Genomic DNA, 25073 nt, shown 5'->3' with positions numbered 1-25073 from the left:
GATAGGGTGTCCTCATCCTCAATCCAGATAGCGAAGATGTTATGAGTGAATCTGAACAAAAAATGAGAAGTAATTGTGGGTGAGGATATAGTTCATCATGGCGACTAGGAAGGAGGTTGTTGGTTTGGAATCTGTTGGCCATTGGGAAAGGTAGTATTCAATAGGGGTAAGGCCATGGGCATTAGGGATGTTAGTGTAAAGGGAGGTGACATCAATGGTGATGAGCAGGGGACAGGAACTGTGGAGTCAGTAGAGGAAATGGTTGGTATCTTTTATATTGCATCAAATCTTTTCACTTTTCTCTTTTTCGGCAACCACTCCCCCCGACCTTTACCCTGCCCTCAGTCTTAAAATCCTGACTGCACCTAGCTGCCCTACCCTCTCTCCATCTCATCCCTCGGGGTCTCCAGCAGCACTTCACTGTCCCCTGAACCTACTCAGCTATCCCTAACCCTCCCCACCCCAGCCTCCCCCTTACCCCCCACCCAGTTGCCACTCAACACACACTGTTGCTGTTACTCGCAGTGTGGCTTCAGTTGCCACAGACTGTGTGTGTGTGTGTGTGTGTGTGTGTGTGTGTCATAATATTGACACATTCCATCCAGGATTCTCCACTGTTTGTTTCTAACGTTACATAATGAATTCAAAACCCAAGTAGGACCAAAATCATTTAATGGTACAACGTTTACCGTCGTTTCATTTGTTCTATTATTTAAAATTTGCACTTGCCTTACCTGTATGATTAAGATTTGTGTTATTTGTATGAATTAATCACACCACCTGCATCATTATTCGTAGCCATTATTGAAACAATTAGAAATGTTATTCATCCAGGAACATTAGCAGTTTAAATAACCACAAATATAACTTCAAGGCAATTATTACTACCACTATCAGGAAACAGTCCCTTTAAAAGTAATAAATTTAATGTATTAAAGCATTTGTACACAGACAAGAACAAAAAAAATTCCTGGTTTCCCAGTTAAAAGTACACTTCTTCCCAGGATAAAAAGCTCTATCCTCCAGGTAAAAGTACATTTTTTTGTGTGTTAAGTGACAAAATACTTTCCTTGGAGCTGTAAAGACTTATCTATTCTTTGAATGGTAAAGGTTTTATACATCAGTGTAGAGGTTCCCAGCACTTTAGGATACAAAACTCAGCAAAAAACAGCATGTTTTCTGAAGATCTTTGGTAGGCAGCAACAAACACTGCATGCTGCTACTTTTTTTTATTATGAAAGTATAAATATGTCTTTGTATACAGTTCATATATGGCAGAACCCAAACCTTGCTATGGTGGTTAGCACCTTTGGTGACCAAGTTTTCACCCAACTTGATCTCAATTGCATCCTTGATGATATTCATTACTTCTATTTTGGAAAGACAAGCACTGCTTTGGCATATTTTCAAACTGCAAATGGTGCGGGTTATTAAAGTGATTCTACTACAGATGAATGCAAACCTAATACAGAATGGTAACTGCAGTGATGTGGCTCCATGATATTGCATAGAAAGTTCATGACTCGAGTTCATTTACCTAGACAGTTCTGCACATACATCAGCAGACCAGTTGAGACTTGTAAAGTTTGGAGCAAAAGTTACCTGGAGGCACCTGTTGATTGAAGTAGGACACTGAAATATTCTATCAATGAGACACTTGTATTTGCTAAATACTGCAAACATTAGGCAGATTCTGGTGATTTACTTTCCTTTGTACCTACAACTGCCCTAGAACAATTTTTAAACCTTGCTGTAAAATGTGATTTGGTTTATTTAAAATAACAGCACGTAACTACTACTTTCAAGATTAGTAAATGAAGGAATGTGGGCAAAACTCTTAAAAAGCTTTCTTTAAATTTCTATAATTAGATAAATACAGAGCAAAATTAGAGACAAATATATTTGAAACATACAAAAACAAATTATAATATATTACACTATCTAGATGCAGCCATTATGGCAGCAGCACTCTCAAAATCAATCTTCTCAGTGATATTTTTGGTTTTAATGTTTTCATCTTGATTGGCTATGAAAATTGTGTCTTTATCTTCTTCTTTCCAGCCATATTTCTTAACCCACTGCATCAATGTTGTCTCTGAAAACATGTAAAGGTACTGGTTATAACAATGCGTAAAAAATATTGGAAGGCAAATTCATTTAAGAAAACTGTAAAATTACAGCTAGACAGTATGGTTGGTCCCCCACTTTCCTCCAGGTGGTGAAATTCTATGGCTGGCAATATAGTAGGAAAAAAAAATCTACACCTATCTTCCATACAGATAGTTAATTTGCTGGGGAGGAAAGAAGAATAGTTCTCGGAAGAGTTATGAAGAAAGGGCAAGTTATTAAGACTCCAGGATGAGAGGGAGATCCACCTAATGTGAGAATGAGGGAGTGCGGAAGCTCCCAACATATTTCTTTTAATAGTTTGGCAGCTATCAAACTCTAGTATGGAAGCTTTACAGAGAGAACATGGTTTGTTACTGACAAACTGATAATGTTGCTTAACATAAAAACATGTATCCTTTACTTAACAATATCAAAGTTTTTCAACTGGAAAAAATGTCACTTCGAAATAACAGAAGTACAAATAATAGTACTTCATTTTATTGTCCTTTATACACATAACACAGCCTAACAATGCCTAAGTTCATACACACACATATATTAACAGTTGAATTTATTTCACTTTCAAGTTGAAATAGCCATTATTGCTGTTACTTTTCCACATTAATTTTATCATGTTATCACTTTTCACAGAAACCTTTCATTTATATTCAAACAGCAATATGTTCTGCCAACTGACATTATTGATCAACAACCATGATGCTACGTCATCTACTAATTCCATAAATAATTCTGTGCTCCTTACCACAAATAAACTACATCGTGAATTACATTTATCCTTTCAAACTCTTTAACAAATTCTTCTGATAATCCACATGTAACAATGGCTGCAAGTGAGTGCTCCTTACAAATCCCAAATGATGACTCTCCACTCTCATACAAGGGACTGATGAGTAGTGTCTGGGCACTGTTGATGTTAAACAGTGAGATACCCCCACCAGAAACAGATGTGCCGGGCTTCGAAAATTTCAGAAATTAGTGATGTGTAAATAGTAGATTTACTAAGTCATAACACAAACAATAGAAGTATTCCTCAGGAGGAAACCTACAGCCCCCAAGCTCTGCTAGGCACTTTATTGTGAATAACAGAATAATCGTGTAAACGTCGATACACTTTTCAACTTTCAATACATTTACTGTCAGTGCTAGAATTCTACCTTCTGAAGCCAATACATTCACACAAACTACAGAATGTTTATCTACTGTTCTTGAATACATATGAGCTGCATCTGACAATTTCCTGCAACAAAGTCGGACTCAACATGGACTGTAGGTTCTTCAATTACAAATTAAATTCATTTCAACAGCAACATCTACCCTTAAAGCATTCATCTAACATCTAAAAATGAGACTGAAGTATCACACTCTACAGTATTCCCATTTAACACCTCTTGTTCACATTCACATAGTTACTTAAATAACTATGTGCTTCACAAGACCAGGCAAGAAACTTCACTGCAAATAAAATTGTGTCTCACCATCAAAGGATTTGATCAGAACCAAAAGTCTAGCATACCTTCTGGTCATAGTTCTGTATGAGAACTGCCACTATAAAAAATAAGTTTTAATGTAGGAAAATTTTTAGATAAAAATTTTGTTCAGAATGACAGCTGATTTAATACTATGCTAAATTCACAAGCGAATTAACACATCATACGTTTTACAGTCTTTTTTAATTTTTATTAAATCACAAGACATTAAAACAATCACCATCAACAACAAATTTCTGAAATGCTACTTTTAAGAGATAATCATCACTAAACAACTACAGAGATCTAATTAGGCACCCGGTAAATTTGTAAAAACTATTAGAATGTTGAACACAAAGTGAAGAAGCCACTTAAAAATCCTTTCATTCCACTCCAGAATATTGTTCCCCTGAGGGTTTTAACTGTATTCAATTAACATTGTTAAGAGCATGTGTCTGTCATTTGAAATCCACTGCTGGATAAAAGGACTCTTTTAGTCTGTGATATGCATTATGGTCTTTAATTATTCATATGTATCCAAGTTGCTTCTACCTGCTTTCTAATGTCACCCATCAATTAGCCAACAGACCATCATTCTGTATTCTTATCTTTTGGAATCTATGTTCGATCTACCATCCATTTGCATGGCTACATGTCTCATCCACCTCTAATTTTCATTAGTCATAATTACATCTTCACTTCTGTGATCAAAAGAAATATATACAAATGAATGATACAACCTTCTCTATCAAAATACTGGAAGTGGATGGTTCAGTCTAGCTATCGTCCAATGTGAGAATGCCTCTCTACCTGGATTGGAATCATTCGCTGACCGAGATGTCATCGCTTGTAAGACCTGGCATTGTAGAATATATGCTAAGTCCCAATCTAGACCTAGTTATGTATATAGTAATATGCCTTTCACATTGTATACCAGCTCTTGCCGTAAAGTTAGTAATGATGAAAAAATAAATGTATGGATGAAGGACTTGGTATACTTGCTGAAAATGTAACACTAACTAGCCTCGAGGAGAGACTGTAAAAGACAGCAAGAAAGAAATGACATCCAAGGGTCATTTAAGGTAATAAATAAAGTAGAAAAGCTTCATAAAAAATGTCTACTTTGATATGGGCAAGTCAAGCATTGTGAACCTAACCACATTGTGAACCTAACCACATGGCAAGAACAGTACTTGATATAAAGGAAACAAAAAGAGATTCTGACACTCACCAAAGACATGGATTAGGACCCCAAAGAACAACCTGAAAACGACTAGATTGCACCCTGAATTCATGAAAATATGTTCAAAATGGCGTAAAAAGACTAGAGGGCCGATCCCAAGAGGCAGAAGAAATAAGGTATGGAAGAAGAACAATTCCTGTCCACTGCTCCATTTGCTATGGTTTTCATACTTGAAAACCATGTTTCACTACTAAAGTTAAAATTATACACACTGACAGCAAGTTTTCCTTTTCATACAAATTATATTTAACTTTGAAAACATTTCACTTACTGAAAGTACTCCAGGCTATTTCTATTATTTTGCTTTATCTACACTAGAAGCAAATGAAACCAAATAATAAAAATGATGGTGGCTGAAGAATGTCCCACAAATAATTTTCTCTGTTAAGAGATCTGCAAACTTCTTTTAGGACTACTGAATATAATACATGTAATCTACTTCCCTAACTTCTCTTCCACCTATCATGATAAAGTGTGACAGAAGCATATACTTTTCAGTACACTATTATATGTTGAATTAATGCTTCCTAGTAACAGCAAAGGCCAATTTTTTTTCAACAATTTTCCAGTTTTCTTATGTATTACTATGCCTCAGGCTACTGTTTTGGCTGAATAACCATTTCCAGACAATTCCTTTTCATCGCAACTCAATGTTTTACACACTTCATCTGGCCTTACATCTTTAATGTCATTACTTTCATTATCAACTATGTTTCTCATTCACTTCTTAGATTCTCTTAACATGTACGCAAGGCTTTGAATGCTGGATTTCCCCCTCTGTTGTTAGTTACTGTCTCATCTATCACATATTAACTGATGAAATGTGTCATTTACTCAGTGTTACATTCCTGTTTTGTCTTCTTGATACTATTATCATCAATTGTTGTCTTACCATATTTTCCTTGTATATCTCATCATCTGCAACACATTTAGTTTAATTCGGAAATTCTGGCAAATCTGCATTATTGTTTGATTGAGACTCTTACAATTACCTTGCTCCTTAAAAATTTTCTTTTCCTGTCATTCTAGCATTGACACGCTTTGCTATTTTAATAAATATGTTATGCAGCAACTCTTTGGTTTATGTCTACATAAGCTTAATTTTCTATGATGCTAGCACCTGTTACTTAATTTAATCTGCTTTACCTTCCCATTCTTAAATAAACAGTCAATGCTTATTTCTTACTTACTACTTGATGAATCTGATGCAATCTATCTTTTTTTTATACACACATCAACAGTCTATCACCAACTGATATTCTGAAGTGGTTTAGAATTGTGACAGGTACAGTTTCATCACTGATAAAATATGACCAGTCAGCTTTTAGTTCCATTTTCATACTTGCCTAGTCTAGGAGAATGCATGAAGAAAAAACATTGCTGATATTAGCAAATTCTACTAATGCATGACCTTTGTCAGTCCTGGTATGAAAGTCAAATTTCCCCACTGGAGTGTTGTTATTTAGTTTTTATCTTACGTTCACATTAAAATTCCCTTTTCACATCTTGCACTGAAATGTACTATCTTTTATCAGCTTCTGTAATTCTTTTTAAAGGTCTGCCATCATCTGATCTGAATGATTGCATGATAACATGTGATTCTGTCAATATCTGTATCCTTTTTTAATCATCCTGTTTATACCAAAAGCTATATTTCAATTTCCTTTGTGGTTTGTTCCAGAGTAGAATGTAAAAGCTGATTTTACACTGAGGTGACAAAACTCATGGGATACATCCTTATATTGTGTCAAGACCTTTACCCATAGTGCAGCAACTCTATGTGGCATGTACTCAAACACGTTTGAAGTCTGCTGTAGAAATATTGAGCCATGCTGCCTCTACAGCTGTCTATAATTCTGAATGTGTTGCTGGTGTAGGATTTCGTGCACGAACTGAACTCTCGATTATGTCCCATAAATATTTGATAGGATTCATGCTTGGCAATCTGGGTCGCCAAATCATTTGTTCGAAATGTCCAGAATGTTCTTCAAACCAATAGTGAACAGCTGTAACCTAGTGACGTAGTACACTATCACCCAGTGACATGGAATTCTGCCATTCTTAAAAGTTACATCGTTGTTTGGGAACAAAGTCCATAAACGGCTGCAAATGGTCTCCAAGTAGTCTAACATAATTGCTTCCAGTCAACGATCAATTCAATTGGAACTGAGGACCCAGTCATTCCAAGCAAACACACCTCACACTATTATGGAGCCACCACCAGCTTGCACAATGCCTTGTTGACAACTTAGGTCCAAGGCTTCATGTGTTCTGCACTACATTCTAACCATACCATCCGCTCTTGCCAACTGATATCTGTTGGTTGGTTGGTTAATTGGATGGGATGGGGGACCAAACAGTGAGGTCATCATTCCACATGACCTAAGGTGGCACAAACAACTCAGTTAATGGGAAAGGAAAATGGATAAACATGGAGGTAAAAGGGATGTTGGGGTAGCAGGAAGAGGAAAGGACAGGAGGGGTTAAGCAAATGGTGAGAGCAGGGGCGCCCATGAAATGCTTTGTGCACCAGCACCACCACTCATGCTTCCTGATCCCCATACCATAACATGATCATGATACAAGGGGTGCAACATTAGAGGAAGATGACACAAGAAGAGGAAACAAAATGGCACAAAAAGCCAGGTAAAATGCAACAAAAAAGGGGGAGGGAGAACCCAACTGCTGTGGAGGCAAAGCCCATGCTAACTGAGCCACACTAAAACCAGAGGCAAATTCAAGGACTTGAAGCTGGGATGACAAACCACTTTCACAAAGAAAACAGAGGACAGACGTAACCACGCAAGGGTCATCTGCAAACACCCAGGACAAGGAAGGTGGGAGGGCTTATTTAGTGCAAAGGCCAAAAGGCAGGAGTAGTATAGCAAAATACAGATCACCATGATCAGGGGCCTGCAACTACAAAGGGAGGTTGGCTCACTCTGGGGTAAAAAACCATGGGCCAAACTAGTATGGCCAATAGGAACATGGCAGCAGAGGATGGTGAATTCCTATCAGGAGAAGCAGGGGGAAGAACGCGATACGATGGGAGTCTCCATGATTATGCGAAGTTTATCATAAGCAGGGTTAGCCTCCCAAGAGTTGGCCCATGACTGAGCAAATAGGTATTTGATGTAAAGCTGCAAATCTGCCCATGGATGTGTCAGAGAAAGCGGAGGTGGGGGGTGATAGGTGTCCACGTGGAAGCACACCGGGTAACACCCTTGAGCTGTCATTCCACAGATGCTACTGAGAGGGAGCTAGCCCATATATAGAATTCATCCACCTACAAAGCAGGGGTGACTGATGGTCTGGCAGAGGCCACAAGTACATTAATAGGGAGGTGAATAAGGAGGACACTTAATATGGAGTCCCATGGAATGTCATTCTCCTGGGACTGAGAATGGTGCCAACCTGAACTCTCAGGTACTGCTCTTTCCCTCCTTGTTAGCAGTGGTTGTTATCTAAATACTTCGTCCCACATATGCAATTTGGCAATTTTTGCCATTCTGCAGTATTTCTTGTGCTGCATTTGGGTCATTTATATTCCTTTCGACAATAGCCACTGCTAACAAGAAGGGAAGAAGCAATGGTTTGGAGAATATGTAAAGAAACACCATAAGTAACGAGTACTCCAACATTATAAACGAAAAATTGTTTTTAATCTAAAACAACCAAAGATGTACAAACATTTGTATCCAATTTTCAGTATAATCATGCATGATGCTCTATAAATAAAAGTGAAACATATCTTGTGAGATTCTATTTAAACTGAACCGCAGTCAACTCAAGACAGAAAACCAATAATAACCGATTTTAACAGCTGCTACAGAAGATGGGCATGCAAATAAATGTATTGATTTAACAAAAATTAACTAAAGGAAAAAAAATAATGCTTTCACTTACCATCAACACCACCAAGAAGTTGAGAAAGCATTTTCTTGTCAATTGTTTGAAATGTAATTCCAACAACATGGCAAACAAATTTTCTTATGGAGTCATTAAACCCTGTAATTCTAGATGTAATTTCTGGCTCATTCAAAACTTGATGCCAGAAGCGCTGAAAGTCACAGCATTCCAGTATATCTGCTAGACGCATTATCTCACTTAGTGGACTCTGCATAAGCTGAAATATATTTATGCTACATTATTTGAATGACAGCAAAATAAAAGTGTACATGAATGCACAACAATGTAATGTGGGAAAATGTATAGTTAGCTTCAGAACAGTGAGCATACTTCACACCCACTGCAGCATACAAAATCCATTACTGCATCCAGTAATACACTAGTGGAAAGACAAAAACAAATCCCCATATAGGCTTATGTTGTATAATTGTGTCATTAAAATTAATGGACAACTGTATCAAAGCAAAAATTAACTTGAGAAAACTGTAATATTACAACAAGACATATGCCCATGAAGTAATGACATTTAGGAGACGAAATTTCAAGTACTGCCAAGAAACATGGTATTTAAAAAGTTAAAAAAGCAGTGGAATCCTCCCCATTTGGGCATTGTGTAAACTGCCTTCTTTCAAACCTCCCCTCTCTTCTCATTGAGGCATGAAATGCCTGTTCCAAATGAGAGGCATAGATTTTTGCACTTTTAAATGAGTGTATTGGAAGAAATTGAAATTTTACCTTCGGAAGGTAAATTAAGGGTTGAAACAGTAATTGAAACATTATTCGGATGAGAAATTACACAGCAGGCAGACACACAGAAAATAAATGCTTATTACCAGTCAAGCTTCCTTCTTGGATCTTCCTTCATTGTGTATAAGGGAATTCGGTCAATGGTACCACTTTCAATATCATATGTATATACACTTTCCAATGCAATGAGCTATACACAATCACAAAGATGTTGAATGTCATCTTGAAATATTGTTTCACACTAGTCCTCCTTGTTGTCACAGACAAAAAAAAAAGATGTTCCCAATAACACAGACAAGTCACCACCATATGATGTTCCAAACATCCACATAGTACAACAGATTGATGATTGTTAGGGAACTAATCAAACTTTAAGATCACTAGGAGCAACTTCTGAAGAGCGTCCTCAAGCACTATTCTTTGTGACCTAGCTGGCATGGCAGCAGAATGGGCTAGGTCATGCACTATATGTATCCTGTATTGCTCAGGAAAGAAGTGAGATTAAGCTTGAATATCTTGTCATTGATGAATTTAAAAGGGATCACAACCTCTGATTTGAAAAGAATGGGACAGGATACTTACAATGCCCTTTTCAAAGGACAATTCTCATAATGATATATGTTGCTGAATTCATGACATTTTAGTATCTTTAGCACCCATACAAAGATTTTCAAGACGAGTGTAGTTGAAATAAAAGTTTTGAGACAAATCAGGCAAACTACTTACTTAAAAGGTCAAGATTTCTCTCTCTCTCTCTCTCTCTCTCTTTCACACACACACACACACACACACACACACACACAGCCCCCCCTCCCCCCCCGGTCAATGCAACGGTCAATTGGTCAATTCTACAACAACCAATTAAAAGAGAAAAGACTGAATGAAAGAAATTGTGATGGACTGATCAGTAGAAGAATAACAAACAAGCCAGTGCTACGCAACAACAAGAGTTTAGGGTAGAACTTGGACAATTCACAAAATTTTAAAACATGTACCACATTTGTTGTCTACCAAAATGGTGGGCAGATCTCCACTTAAATGTACTATTGCCCTATCACCATAATACAATATGCACTCTGTTAAAACATGATGTGCTATAATATTTATGATGCAGGCATCACAAACAAGGGAAAAAACCCATGTGTAAGGGGGCTATGTCCTATGCAGAGATGAGTGAGAACTCCATTCCATCTGTTTGAAAAGGAGGAAAGCCACAGATGTGTAATGGATTTCAGTGTCTGCAGAATGGTATCCCTCACTTCCAGCCACTCTTCCTCCCACTGATGAGTAATGTTCTACCTCAATAGTGAGTTCACAGTCAAAGGGCACGGCATACTGTTCAGCTCTGTCACCCTACATCTCTCCTTTATTGTTTTATCAGCTCACTCATTTCCCTCCATGTCATGCTCAGCAACTCAGCAGAGTACCACCGCTTTCCCATGTTGTTACAGTGGGAGTAGAGTATCTTGTAGATCATGCACGACTTTTTCTGCTGGGTACATTTGTTGAAGGATTAGCAGTTGGCAGACGTGGTGGACAGTCACACACAAGCATACACACCAGCAGCTGCAGAGCACTACACATTGTTACAGACACACTGCAGTGCTTTCCATAATTTTTTGATAGTGGCTGTTTAATACTGTTGTTATAAATATTGTACTTTTTCGAGTTTTCATCCATTCCATGTCTTCTGTGATTTAAAACTTACATTCAGTGAATATCAGTGGAATGTTTACAAGCTATTGTTAACATCTCCTTGCCATCGAATTGTTACATGTTGTTTGGGCTTCATTACAGTGCTTTACATAATTTCCTGATAGCATCAGTTTAAGATTGTTGTAAGAACATATTGTACTTTTTAGTTTTGATCACTTTGTGTGTTCTGCTAGCTTTCATTCAGCAAACATCTGTTGTGTTATTCTATGCCCACCTGATACCTGGAAGTCATTTGCACAACTCAGTGAAAGATGTGTGTTTACTAATTATTACTTTGCTACAGTTCAAGTGTGTCGTAGTCCCTTTTTGTTTACTGTCAGAGTAACTGCATGTGTGACAAATGTGGATGTCATCGTAGGTTACTTAATGTGGAAGAATAATGTCAGGATTCAGTGTTGGTGTTTCACTGGGCTGAATGCATTTGGGAAGCAAATTAAGTGTCAGATGAGGCTCTTCCATAGAGTTTCAGATTATATAGTCAAGATGAGAAACTCTTAGAACATGGAAGAACAATTTGTGCCCTTCAGGCAGGATTAGAAATGGCGTATTTTGAATTACAGAGGTTGAAGGGGGAAACATACAATGGGAGCTTGTAGACAGTGACAAGTAATAAGCAAAAGGAGAGAACCTCAGAAATCACATTTCAAATACCTGTTAGCAAAAAGTTTGACTAATAACCTAAAGTAGGAGAAGAGCCTCATCCAATTTCTGAGCTAAGTGAAGAGAAGCAGACTCTTAAGAACAACTTTAAAGCCAGGCCAGGAGAAAAGTCATATAGGAAGGAAAGACGCCTGCTGCTAGGTAGCAATCACGGGAGAGTGGTAGGCCAATTGCTACAGGGAAAGTTAGGTGTAGACTACACCAAGTAACAAGCATCATGGGATATGACGGTACATAAATCACGGTATACAAGTGAACAGAAGGGGAAGGCTAGATTAGGTGAGCATCTTGCAGAAAGTGTAAGGGTGCCACAAGCACACAGACAAAATTCCTGTGATTCCTAGAGTCAAATGGACACACTTTTAGGTCAAGTCAGGCTACAAAGAGACAGCATTGAAAGAAATTAAAGCAGACATGACCACAATATATGCAACAAAGTTTCCAGAAAAATAATTTGTTTCATCAGAATATTAAGGGCATTGAACAATAAGATAGATGAGCTTTTGTATGTCTATAAGGTGTGTGAAATTCTGAAGCGATAGATATTTTGTGCCTCTCTGAACACTACATAACCACAGAGATGGATATGTTAAATATCAGAGATTATAGACTAGCATCATTTTTGTGTAGTGTTAACATGGAAAACGGAGAATTTGCAACATATTTAGACACAAAGAAAAAAAATGTTCAAATAATTAGTTTTTCTGTTGCTCACAACCTAGCAGCATGAGATTATCAATTGTTACTGCCAGAATACTTTTTTTGTTAATTATAGCAGTCTACAGACACCCTCTCAAAAACTGTCCCCTCTTTATGAGAAATCTAGATGGATTTTTGAGATATTTGCCAGACAAGAAGAAACAGTTAATAATTTGTGGAGATTTCAAAGTAGATTTCTTAAAAGATACAGACAGGAAAAATGAACTATAATCATTATTTGGGTGTTTCAATCTAATTTCAATAGCCAGTTTTCCAAATCAAGTGCAGCAAGATAGTTGGACAGACTGTGCTCAGTCTACACAATTGATGTGTACCCAATTGTTAATGGCGCATCTGATCACGATGAACAATTAATGGAAATAATACGGCATGTAACAGCCCTGAGGCTGTTTCATACAAAAGTATTGAGGCTTATTAAAGAGAACAGGATTCAATGTTTTAATGTTAAGTTAAAAGTGGTGGTATGGGATGAGGTATGTATAGGAGATGCTATGTCAAATTCTATTTATTCCATAGTAAATTTGTGTCAATGTTTAATAGTTGCTTTCCTAATAACTTATTCAGAATATCCATAAAGATGGTAATAGTTTAAGGAAAGTCATTAAAACGTCCAGAAGTATGCACCTCATGATAGAAAAAAGATATAAGAAGATTAAAACTTTATGGGATATTGTTAAACAGGGGACAGACAGCCAGGCAGTGTACAAGATTCGTAACAATTCAACTAAATGACAATGTTGTCACTGACACATCACAAGTTGTGAATCAATAAATGTAGTAGCAAAAATAGGATTAAATGGTTCAGTTATAGAGACAAGAGAATATATTAGAAAGTCATTCCACATAACTTTGACCAACTAGAAGTAGCACCAGCATCAGTTGCTGACATTAATAGCCATATAAAATTTCTAAAAAACAGAAGCTCATGTGCTGTTGACAGAATTTCAAACAGAATTCTGAAGAGTTGTTCCTGCTTATTAAGTAATGTCCTTAGTGATGTACAGTAATGTATCACTGGCACAAGGATTTTTTCCGTACAGGTAAGATTTTCAATTGTTAAATCTCTTGACAGATGTCAAGACAGACTTAAAGACATTGTCCAATATCCTTACTGAGATCATTTTCCAAAATGTTCAGGAAAGTAATGTACACAAGAGTAGTCTCATACTTAAGTACAAACAATTTACTTAGTATATCACAGTTTGGGTCTCTGAAGATTTGCTCGATTGAAAAGGCTACTTACACATTCACTCATCTAATAGTACAAGCCTTAAATATTAAAATGTTGCCAGTTGGTATTTTAGTCATCTTTCCAAGGTGTATGATTGCATACATCATGTCATTCTATTAGAAAACTTTAACTTTTAAAGGAACTGACAGTTTTGTGCACATCTGGTTCAAATCAAACTTAAACAGAATACAGAAGTCATGCTGAATAATTCAAACAATACTGAAGGGGTAGAAAATTTTAGTGACTGAGCAGAGATCACAAGAGGAGTCGCACAGGGTTCACTTTGGGGTCAGTTCTATTTCTCATATGTGTGAATAAGCTACTTAATATTTAATAAGAGGAATTGGTTTTTGCAGACAATACTAGTGTTGTAATAAATCCCACTAGAGAGAAAGCAATGGAAGACATTGTAAATGATATTTTTCCAAATAACTATTCGTAATGATATTTTTCAAAGAATTACAAAATGGTACTGAGAAAGCAGACTCTCCCTAAATTTTGGTGCTTCTCAAACAATTAAGTTCAGCTATTTTTGCTCTTTGCATAATTTCTAATCTTTGAAACAAACAAGTTAACCTCCTGACATATTTTGCATTTTCCCACTCAGCCTACATCTACATTTATACTCAGCAAGCCACCCAACGGTGTGTGGCGCAGGGCACTTTATGTGCCACTGTCATTACCTCCCTTTCCTGTTCCAGCCGCGTATGGTTTGAGGAAAGAACGACTGCCAGGAAGCCTCCGTGCGCGCCCAAATCTCTCTGATTTTACATTTGTGAACTCCTCGGGAGATATAAGTAGGGGGAAGGAATATATTCGATACCTCATCCAGAAATGCATCCTCTCGAAAGCTGGACAGCAAGCTACACCGCGATGCAGAGCGCCTCTCTTGCAGAGTCTGCCACTTGAGTTTGCTAAACATCTTTGTAACGCTATCACGCTTACAAAATAACCCTGTAACAAAATGCGCTGCTCTTCTTTGGATCTTCTCTATCTCCTCTGTCAACCTGACCAGGTACGGATCCCACACTGGTGAGCAATACTAAAGTATAGGTCAAACAAATGTTTTGTAAGCCACCTCCTTTGTTGATGGACTACATTTTCTAAGGACTCTCCCAATAAATCTCAACCTGACACCCGCCTTACCAACAATTAATTTTGAACGATCATTCCACTTCAATTCGTTCCACACGCATACTCCCAGATATTTTACAGAAGTAACTGCTACCAGTGTTTGTTCCGCTGACACCTTCTGGAAGTCAAGGAAAATGGCATCTACCTGGGAGCCTGTATCTTAATATTTTCAGGGTCTCATGAACAAATAAAGCGTGTTGAGTCTCACAAGATCACTGTTTCTGGAATCCATGTTGATTCCTACAGAGTAGATTCTGGGTTTCCAGAAATGACATGATACACGAGCAAAAAACATGTTCTAAAATTCTACAACAGATCAATGTCAGTGATATAGGTCTATAGTTTGGCGTATCTGCTTGACGACCCTTCTTGAAGACTAGGACTACCTGTGCCCTTTTCCAATCATTTGGAACCTTCTATTCCTCTAGAGACTTGTGGTACACGGCTGTTAGAAGGTAGGGAGGGGTGGCAAGTAATGCCTTATGGAATAATTTCTTGAGTAGTCCATCACTTAGGAAGAAATTATTGATTGTGCAAAAGGGAACAGTAAGAACGATATGTGGTGTTCATCCAGATATGCAATGGAAGTACCTCTTCAAGGAGCTAGGCATTTTAACTGTGCCATCACAATACAAATATACAGGGTGTTCAGAAATTCCTGTTACAAATTTCTAGACACTTGTGTAGAGGAGTGAATACATAATATTTTGAATGGGAACCCATGCCTGGAAATTTAGTTTCCGTGCTACAACTATTTGAAAACATGTTGGTAATGTGACCACTTTTACAAGAAATTGATTAGGCGAGACCCAGTACATCACTTGTTTTACAATTCCTCTCATTAATAACCAAAGAACTAAAAGTCAACTTGATACATTTTCACAATTACTGCTGTTTACAGTGACATCTCCTTGGAGCACCACAGTCACACCTGCTGTTGGCGAAGGTGTCCTTTCACAAACCCGTTTCATAATAGTGATGAAAAGGGTATGCAATGGAGTCAGATGTTGTCGATAATGATCTTGACAAAGGTGATGAGCAGCTCTTTGAGTACCGTGAGTTTCACCATGTCTTTGTGCTCTGCAAACATGTACTCAGCTAAATTGCTCTAACACTCGCAGACAGTCGAATGAGGCTTGAAGCAGGTCAGAGAGACATGATAGATATCAAATAATGTCAGTCGATCTAATGTAAGCATGCCCCCACCATGACTACCCTGTTGCACACCTACCTATCAAACTTGTTTTCAAACAGCTACAGCACGGAAATGGTTTCTAGATACAGGTTCCAATTCAGAATATTATCTACTCACTCCCCCTGCAAGTCCTATATGTTTGTAATGGGAATTTCCAAACACCCTGTATGCTAACAAAATTTGCTATAAATAAACCATCACAATTTGAGAACAACAATGACATCCATACCTATTCCATTAGGGGGGGGGGGGGGGGGAGAAATACCTTTATTACCTGTCAGTGGCTCAGAGAAAGATTTCAACAGGCAGATAGCAAAACAAGTCTTAAATCTAACTTAAAACCATTTCTCCCGGACAACTCTTTCCATTCCATTGACAAAATTTCTGTTTAAAAATGTGTAGCACATTTTAAAAATAGATAAATAAAATAATAAAAACCAATTACTTTTGAAGTGTAGTTGCATGAGTGAGACTTAAAAAAAAGCATTCTTTAATGTTAACAATAATCTCGTATATATATCCTGTAAACTGGCTCATCCCACATCATCTCAATAAAAGAATCATTCAAATGACATACGGAACATGTAACTAACTCAACTAAGGGTCTGTAAAGTACTGATCAGGTAAGAAACTTGGCCTCTTGTTCATGTTGCATGTGTTCCAGTGCCTTCAGAATTATGTACTGCTGAGTATGATAGATGGCAAACATACCTAGTAGACGGATTCTGAAGAGAGAATTGGGGAAAATATAGAGCAACCAAGGAATTGTCACTGTTCTGAGTTATCTATATATACAATCAATCTTAAAACTTTGGTGCTTATCCAAAACTTCGTTGTAAAACAAAGAAGCCAAGGTGGTGATGTACTCCATTACTGGTGTGAAAGATTAACATTCACCACACCTATATCTAAAAGGTACCCCTCTGCTCAGATCCCAAATTGCCTCATTGCTGAAAAATTGCTCCATGCATGATCGAGCAACATTATGGTATGCATGTTTCTGGGGTACAGAATAAATTTTGTACAAATGTCACATCGTGAGTAGTGCTATGTGATTCGGTAGTGGTGGCTTGCCAGCTTTGAAGCTGGAAACGGGTCTCGTATCTGAATGCACCTCTGGCCAACCTAATGCCCTCGCAATAACAGGTCTAGCAGATTCGTGTCTAGCAGGCTCATACAACATACATCCATAACTGACCTGGGACTGAATAAAAGCTCTATAAAACTGGAGCAAACACAGTCTCCTCCTCACACCCAATGTGATACATAATTTTAAATGATGTTGCCTCTGGACTGAATTTTCAAGTCCCTCGGAAATCAGTCACACTAAATACTTCACTTCCTTGTACTTTTCAGACACCAGATGTCTATCATCAGTTAGAATAATGTTCAACACACAATGAGTCAGTATTTTATATTGTTGCTGATATCTTACACCAGTAATTACTACTCCTGGAGAACATTGCATTTTGAAAAGACAAATACTCTACAAAGAATCAGATCTCATCACTAACCACAATTTGCTCAAATCTCCCTCGATTTCCAGCTTTAACTGCATCATCTTCATCAACAAAAGTATGAGTTAACCACATTTCCTGCATCACAGACTGAAAATAGCAATCGATGTCAGCTTCACACAATATCCAAACTCAGCAGCATGTTTAGCAGCTGGGATTCACTACACAAACACAATATTTCTTTGCCCACTCATCAACCACATGTTACTGCTATGGGCAACATTGTAAACCAACTCATTGGGTAATTTCAGACCCAGTGCTGTTTCAGGCTGGCATGAAGAGCATCTGCGGCCATTAGTGCCACCAGTGCGATTCTTCAGGACTATCCATAGTCTCCCTTATACTCAGACCATGACTTCCCTGCTAACTGCACCTCCCTAGATTGTCTACAACATATGACACTTCAAAAAAAACATTCACTGTTTTTTGAGAATCAAATACAGTATGTGCAAAATGTTTTCATAATCAGTATGTGGTTCATTCCAATTGATGAAAGCTGAACTGGGCACAATATTAAATATCATACAAACGAAACATACGATTTACAAACAGGTATCTCAATTTTTGATATAATCAATTATGTCATTCGGTGCCATCAGGAAATTGTTGAAAGTATTACAACAGGCCCTGTTGGGATATGCTGTAACTATGTGATGAACTGTTTGTCTGGCTGCTCCACAACTGCATTTTGGAGATAGAGCCTTACCTAATCTATGAAGAGGGTCCATTATTCTGTCAGGATTGGTGCATATCCTGTTAAATATTGTCCATGTGCTTTGCGAATGGTAAAAGGCAGGGGGTTTCTTCCTCATACAGAGCAAGTTCTAGCAATGTGGATGGTAAGCCAATGTCCAGTCTTGTTCCCATGAGTCTATAGTTGAGCTGAGACATGCTGTTCCATGGCTGTTTACATGGATGGTTTACTTTATTGGTGCAGATTTCTCTCAGCCAGTTTCTTTCAAGGAAAACTGCATCTTGATGGATAGGTAGTTGCAGGTTGCTTTATACGTGTTAAAACTCACGGAGTGAAGAAGCTCCCTGCTGAAGTCCATGGGGCAGAATGTGGCTCAATATGGACAGCCATTTGATGGAGGCTGATCTTAGTGTACAACTGACAATTCTCTGTGTTGTTCAGTTGTATGCAGATAGTTTGTGTCTATGTGTGTGGATGGGTGGTGGGTGGGAGTGGGCATCTGAGCATGCATGCACTATTTTCCACAGCAGAGTAGACTAGTCCAAATGCTTAAGTGCACAGAGTTTCAGCAGCAGAGCCTCAGGTTGTTCCACACAGCTAATATAGGATGTTGTTCCTAGTTCCTATCTTCACAGTGTTGTTTTCCAAATGCTTGTTATAGGACAGTGCCTGGTCCAATGTAACCACTAGATATTTTCGATGCTGAATGTGGTGAAATAGTCTGTCTCCAAAATAGACCTGGAGCTGTCTATTCACTAGTCTGTTGCAGCAAACTGACTGTCTTAGTCGGGTTTGGCATCAGTCTCCATCTCCGAAAATATGTTCCCATTATTGCCAGATCATATGTTAAGGTTTCTTCAAAAGAATACCATGTCTCAATACAATGACATAAGCTGCTGAGAGATCTATATTCAGTTGACATTTTTAAATTCTTTTGTAAGCCTGCTTGTATGTAGGTCATGAGTGACATTATGCGGCATGTACAGCATCTCTCTGCGTCAAAACCAGCTTGTTCATTTGCAATTTTCTCATGTATTATAGCCAAGATTATTTTGTAGACAACTCTTCCAAAAAGCATGTATATTGAGCTTAAAGGGGCTATTGGGCAGTAGCTTTTTCAGCTTTTTGCTTGGTTTTCCTGGCTTGGGCTAGCAATGAGGTTAGATTGTTCAGTCAGTTTGGGCTAGCGATGAGGTTAGATTGTTCAGTCAGTTTGAGATTTTAATTATCATCACAATATCAACATAGAACTCTACTAGCCTTTTTTAAATATGGAATTCAGAATTAATTCCAGCAGGCTCTGGTGCCTTTCCCCCTTTCACTTTGAGTGCCATTGTTATTTCCTTGTCACTTCTAAGAATTCTCGATTGTTTCTCTTCATGATGCATCAAAATTAACATCTAAATTAAGATCTAGGGTTACGATGAATAGTTCTTTCATTACTTATGGGAAACCCCCAAACTTCAGCAAATTCGACTGAACACAAAAAGAACAAAGCAGCGCAAGTATCCAAGAAGTAAATGTTATTTAATCAAATGCAAAAAAAATCCAAACTTCACAAATGACTTTTTTCATGATATGTGATCTGCTATGGTTCCTGCAAAAAATCCCACAATACATAATTCCAGTGCTTAACATCACATGTTCCTATAAAAACACTATGGGCAACAGACTCCTGATGAGTCAGAGTTGAGAAAAAAATACTTTTCCAACCAGGACACTCAAAAATGTGCAATGCTATTAAATAGGCATCATAAGGATAGCAGATAATGAAATGACAGATGTATGCGGATGTTTCACTGACAATCGCACGGTTGGCAGAGAACAACCCTCACAAGCTGTTACTGATTTCCTCATAAATCATTCAACAGTACCTCTTTTGTGAATGGCAGTTTTAAAGTGCTGTGACTGAGGGAATTCAAATAAGAAAAGTTCTCATCATGTATTTGGATGTTGCAGCCGACATTTTGAAGGCAGCAAGTGCCCAGTGCATACTGCATCCACATGTAATCTGCTTAATATTTCTATCCATGCACTACAACATATCACCAAAGAACTGCACAGCACCTACCCAAAAGTAAATAAAATAATTTCATACATCAGGGAAGTTCAGAACTGTGTTGCTCTACAGAGAACTGCTGCTGAACATAGCACTGCCACATGAGCCTGTCCTAATGAGGTGGTATAAATGGACTGAAGATGTTTATTTTTATAATGAAGATCTTCCAGCCATGAAATCTATGATTAATTTATTTCCAAAAGAATGTTCAGTTTCATTATGATAACAGAAAATGCTTTCACTGAATTATAAAGTCTGCAATGTTCTGGCATGTATCCACATTAACTTTGGCTTCTTTCTCAGCAGCATTGTGGAATTAAGAGTACCAGGTTGCCTTTACAGAAATTGTTAAAATTGTTGAGAAAGTCAACTGCAAGCCAACTGATGTTAGAGATGATATTGGACAGAGCATAGTGAATAGGTTTGACACAGCTTTGACACAAAATCCAGACTACTTGGACTGTGGTACTATCTCCAGCCGGCACCTCTGCAGGAATAAAAGACGAGCAACTACTGCAATAAAATTGTAGTTTTCAAATAATCTTGACCACAGTTCCAACTTGTTTAAACCCATCGTCTTCAGAAGGACAAACAAACTTTACATTAGCAATTCATTCAATAAAATCTGTTTCCACAGGACATATCAGCAAAGGTTTGTTAGTCATGTATAAAAGTTAAGGGCCCTTGAATCCAGGGCCTGCCACATCAGTAAAACCACTCATTTAAAATAACAGACCATGTTAGTAGCTACATGCTGGCAATTGAGCAATGTATAATTACATTCCTAATGTGCTTTCTGTGCCTCTAGTATGTTTAAGTGAATACTGTTTTGGAGAGTAACTATAAAATGCTCCTTACTGTTGTTGAGTGAAGCCCCACAAAAGTCTCCGATTTGCATAAAATATTTGATAGCAAAGGAGGCAGACAACTCATTTTTACATAATGAGTGTAAAGTTACGCTTATATCCAAGACAAGAGCATAGCTCAAAATTAATTTCATAGCCAGCAGCCCAATCAGAATACCTTACTATGCTGTTTAATGTTGTTATTAATACCCTCTTTTCCTTTTAGACGCAATTATTCATGTGTTTTTCATCAGGGATTCATAGGTTTTCATTAAGCCACAACGAGTAACTGTTGTCATCCAGTTGCTTATGATAGACGTATGCAATAAACTGTGTGAATATCTATCAGTGTGTTCTCTATAGAAACACAGATGCACAGCACATTTTGAGGTCTGCATATGGATTTATGGAGCACTTGACACTGATCCAAAGTGATATTAAAACTATTGAGTTACATTTAAACTAACAAAACTGCTGTCCAGAGTGGAAGCAAGTTACTAACACCAATCGGCACAGTCCCCAATTCAGTTCAGTTGCAGCCTTGGCAGTCTGTGTGTCTCACGCCATAACGACAATATTATACCTTTGATTTTCTTCACTGCAATGTTTCCTGCATTCTGCTGTACATTAACTTTACTACTGGCCTCTTGACTGATGAACATTTTTAATACAACTGGACAAAGAATGTTGAGTTGTCACTGGCTATCGCTTAAAGTTATGAAATAAATGTGAGAATATAATTTTCTTATATAGTTTTGTCTACAATTCAACTACATTTTAACAAGATCTTTATATGTTTCACTCTAATTTTCTTTATATACAGATACCTCACTGAATATGTGGCTGTAACACCATGAAATTAGTTGGTTCATAAGCAAATATTTATAATTCAGCTGAAGCATCCTTTACCATTATGATACACTACAACTGTGGATGCCCAAGTACACAATTTTCAGCAATATTGATGATGCTCAGTTGCCAGTGCAACCCTCGCCAGCATTTATCACTTAGCAAACCCAAAGCAGCATTTTGTGCCTTCCCCATATCAGGAGTGGTGAAAATAGTGGTGTAGTGTACATATTACTACCAGGATCATTTATATTGTCCAGATGACCAAAGGAATAGGTCAGATAATTAGTGTTTCACTCACACAGTTCATTCCTGCTCTCCTCCTTACGCACACACGCACGCACGCACACACACATTTAAACTGCAAAAGAAGGTTATTAAATACATTGGAAACCTACCACTGAGGCTGTTCTACAGAAATTAAGTTAGAGAATTCCTAACATTGACAGTGCCTGGTCTGTACATATGTGAAACAATTATTTTCTTAAAAATAAACTGCACAGCTTTGCTGGACAAAAACTTCACACAACTACTGCACTAGGTGCAAACGTAACCACCACATGTATACAAATACAATTACGTGACAAAGATTCTGAAATATTTATCCAGATGTACATTTTACAACATCGGAAATATTTATCCAGATGTACATTTTATAACAAACTTCCATGCAGAATTTAAAAACACTTGACAATAAAACAAAATTTAAGATGCCACATGGTCTCTGCTATTGTTAGTGTGATGGAGTTCCTAGATGCAAGTATACAAAATCCTTATGTAAGAGATTCTTCTATAAATGCCATGTAAAATCACAAAGATACGCTGGCCATTGTATGTATGTGGAACTATATATCTTCCTTTAACTCTGACAAACTGTTTGTGCAGTGTGTGTGTGTGTGTGTGTGTGTGTGTGTGACACAACTTACCTGTTTACTATTGAGGAGGCACTTGCAAAGGATAAAATCTGTATGAGGGAAATTAGTTAGTGCTTTCAATAGAATTTGGCAAGTGATATCTGGATTGTACATAAATGGATTCAGCTGATACAATTTCAAGACTGCCAGATTCGCCTCCAGGTCGTAGGCATTCTCACGAGACTGAATTTCTACGTATCGCTCCAGAGTAGGAAGATTTTCTGGGTTGTACCTGAAAAGAAGTTACTATATGTAACATGTCTGACACACAGTGTCTTTGTTAAAAAAAACAGTTTCCCCAAATAGGATGGCGGACAGAGGACAGAAAGTGAAGGGAGTTTACAAAACAGTTTGATGATGGCAGTGGTTTCATGCACAAACCACCTTCAACATTCATAGTACAATATCAACATCCTGTATCTGAAGTGGCGGAAAAAATCCCGTTCACAGATAACTAAAACTTCTAGATTTTGTAGGTGGGTGTGTTGAGCAGCTTCAGCACATACGAAGTTTCAAGCAATTGTTTGTATTAAGAAGAAGTGGGGAAAAAAAAAAAAAAAAAAAACGTGACTACTGGAATAGTGCGGCTAATTTTACGTGCACTCATATCTACATGACTTCGGACACAGGTAAAGAAACGAATATCCTCGCACGCCCAACACAATGCACTAAAATATGCTATCGAATACACAGATTCCAAATTTTGCATTCAATATGGTCTATATCGAAAGCAAACAAATATTCTGTAAAGAAAATTTATAAATCATTAAAATTACATCAATAAAAAACTTGCTTACCTGTCAACGCCCTTTAACATATCTCCCACCGTTTGCCTCATAGCCTCTGCCATTTTTCAATTCTGTCAAAATTCCTAGAATATTTCGACACACGCGCTCAGCGTAGATCATAAAAACCAAAACATACAGTCGTGAAGAGGAGCAACAACAACCAAGAGCTTCCACAGATATGCTGTTCGGAGAAGAACTGTGGTAGAATCGTTGCCGAAGGCATCCTTGTCCAACACGCAACAATCAATTTTGCAAACATCACTTTTGCGCAGATAGAACGTTGCACGTGATCAGATTTGCGTAAATATCAAATGTACCCAAACCTGGAAGTTGAAGTTGGTGGTTTGAGTTACATTACTGTAATCTGTGGGTTCAAATCACATCTGCAGAGACAAGTTCGGGCGTGTGGGCAGGAAATCGCCGCAAATTTGGCGCTAGAACATGTTTGAGTCAGTTGTTTGTTCAGTCAGGCTTTTCATGTCTGTGTGTGCATAGCAAATTTTAAAATGACAGATACACGTCAGATGGGCGTAGATAAGATGCATTTTTCATGCCAATTGATCCATAGTGAGTAGATCCGCTTAGATGTGAGACATGTCAGAAAACAAGAATCCACAATAAATATTTACAAAATAACAACAGATATGGTAAATTACCTTCCACAGATCCCAAATGAAATTGTCGTTGTGAATGTGGAATAGATCAAAACAAAAATCTTTAGCTTATTTACATTTCAAAAGATATAGAATTTGTCACCAAACATTCCGTAGACTGAGGTGCATATGATAATACTCAGGCTGATGTTACCACATGTCATCAAATTAAAAAAATACAAAACATTTTACAGCACTTATACCATGACAAAAAGATTGAATAATCAACGAAAGGATAATGTTCTACGAGTCGGGGCATGGAATGTCAGAAGCTTGAACGTGGTGGGGAAACTAGAAAATCTGAAAAGGGAAATGCAAAGGCTCAATCTAGATATAGTAGGGGTCAGTGAAGTGAAGTGGAAGGAAGACAAGGATTTCTGGTCAGATGAGTATCAGGTAATATCAACAGCAGCAGAAAATGGTATAACAGGTGTAGGATTCGTTATGAATAGGAAGGTAGGGCAGAGGGTGTGTTACTGCGAACAGTTCAGTGACCGGGTTGTTCTAATCAGAATCGACAGCAGACCAACACCGACAACGATAGTTAAGGTATACATGCCGATGTCGCAAGCTGAAGATGAACAGATAGAGAAAGTGTATGAG

The 25073-nt window shown here is 37.7% G+C and overlaps 1 protein-coding gene across 1 annotated transcript; it reads right to left on the bottom strand.

Moving 5' to 3' along the window:
* Positions 1-1846: 1846 nt before the first annotated feature.
* LOC126278422 (eukaryotic translation initiation factor 3 subunit K) lies at positions 1847-23975 on the bottom strand. The gene is made up of 4 exons (XM_049978533.1): positions 23827-23975; positions 23042-23261; positions 8746-8965; positions 1847-2095 (listed from the first exon to the last, which is right to left on the bottom strand). Exons 1-4 carry the CDS (start codon positions 23877-23879, stop codon positions 1938-1940), a joined length of 651 nt encoding a protein of 216 aa, XP_049834490.1. The 5' UTR covers positions 23880-23975; the 3' UTR covers positions 1847-1937.
* Positions 23976-25073: the final 1098 nt, after the last annotated feature.

This window comes from Schistocerca gregaria, chromosome 6 (genome assembly GCF_023897955.1).
Source record: "Schistocerca gregaria isolate iqSchGreg1 chromosome 6, iqSchGreg1.2, whole genome shotgun sequence".
Taxonomy (NCBI): domain Eukaryota; kingdom Metazoa; phylum Arthropoda; class Insecta; order Orthoptera; family Acrididae; genus Schistocerca; species Schistocerca gregaria.
This window is presented reverse-complemented; position numbering and strand designations above follow the sequence as displayed.

Excerpts from the sequence above, each read along its gene's own strand:
- LOC126278422 (XM_049978533.1), bottom strand. The coding sequence starts at position 23,879 with ATGGCAGAGGCTATGAGGCAAACGGTGGGAGATATGTTAAAGGGCGTT. Across the intron at positions 23,262-23,826 it reads ATGTTAAAGGGCGTTGACAG|GTACAACCCAGAAAATCTTC; the intron begins GTAAGCAAGTTT and ends ACTTCTTTTCAG. Across the intron at positions 2,096-8,745 it reads ACTTCTTGGTGGTGTTGATG|AGACAACATTGATGCAGTGG; the intron begins GTAAGTGAAAGC and ends ACATGTTTTCAG.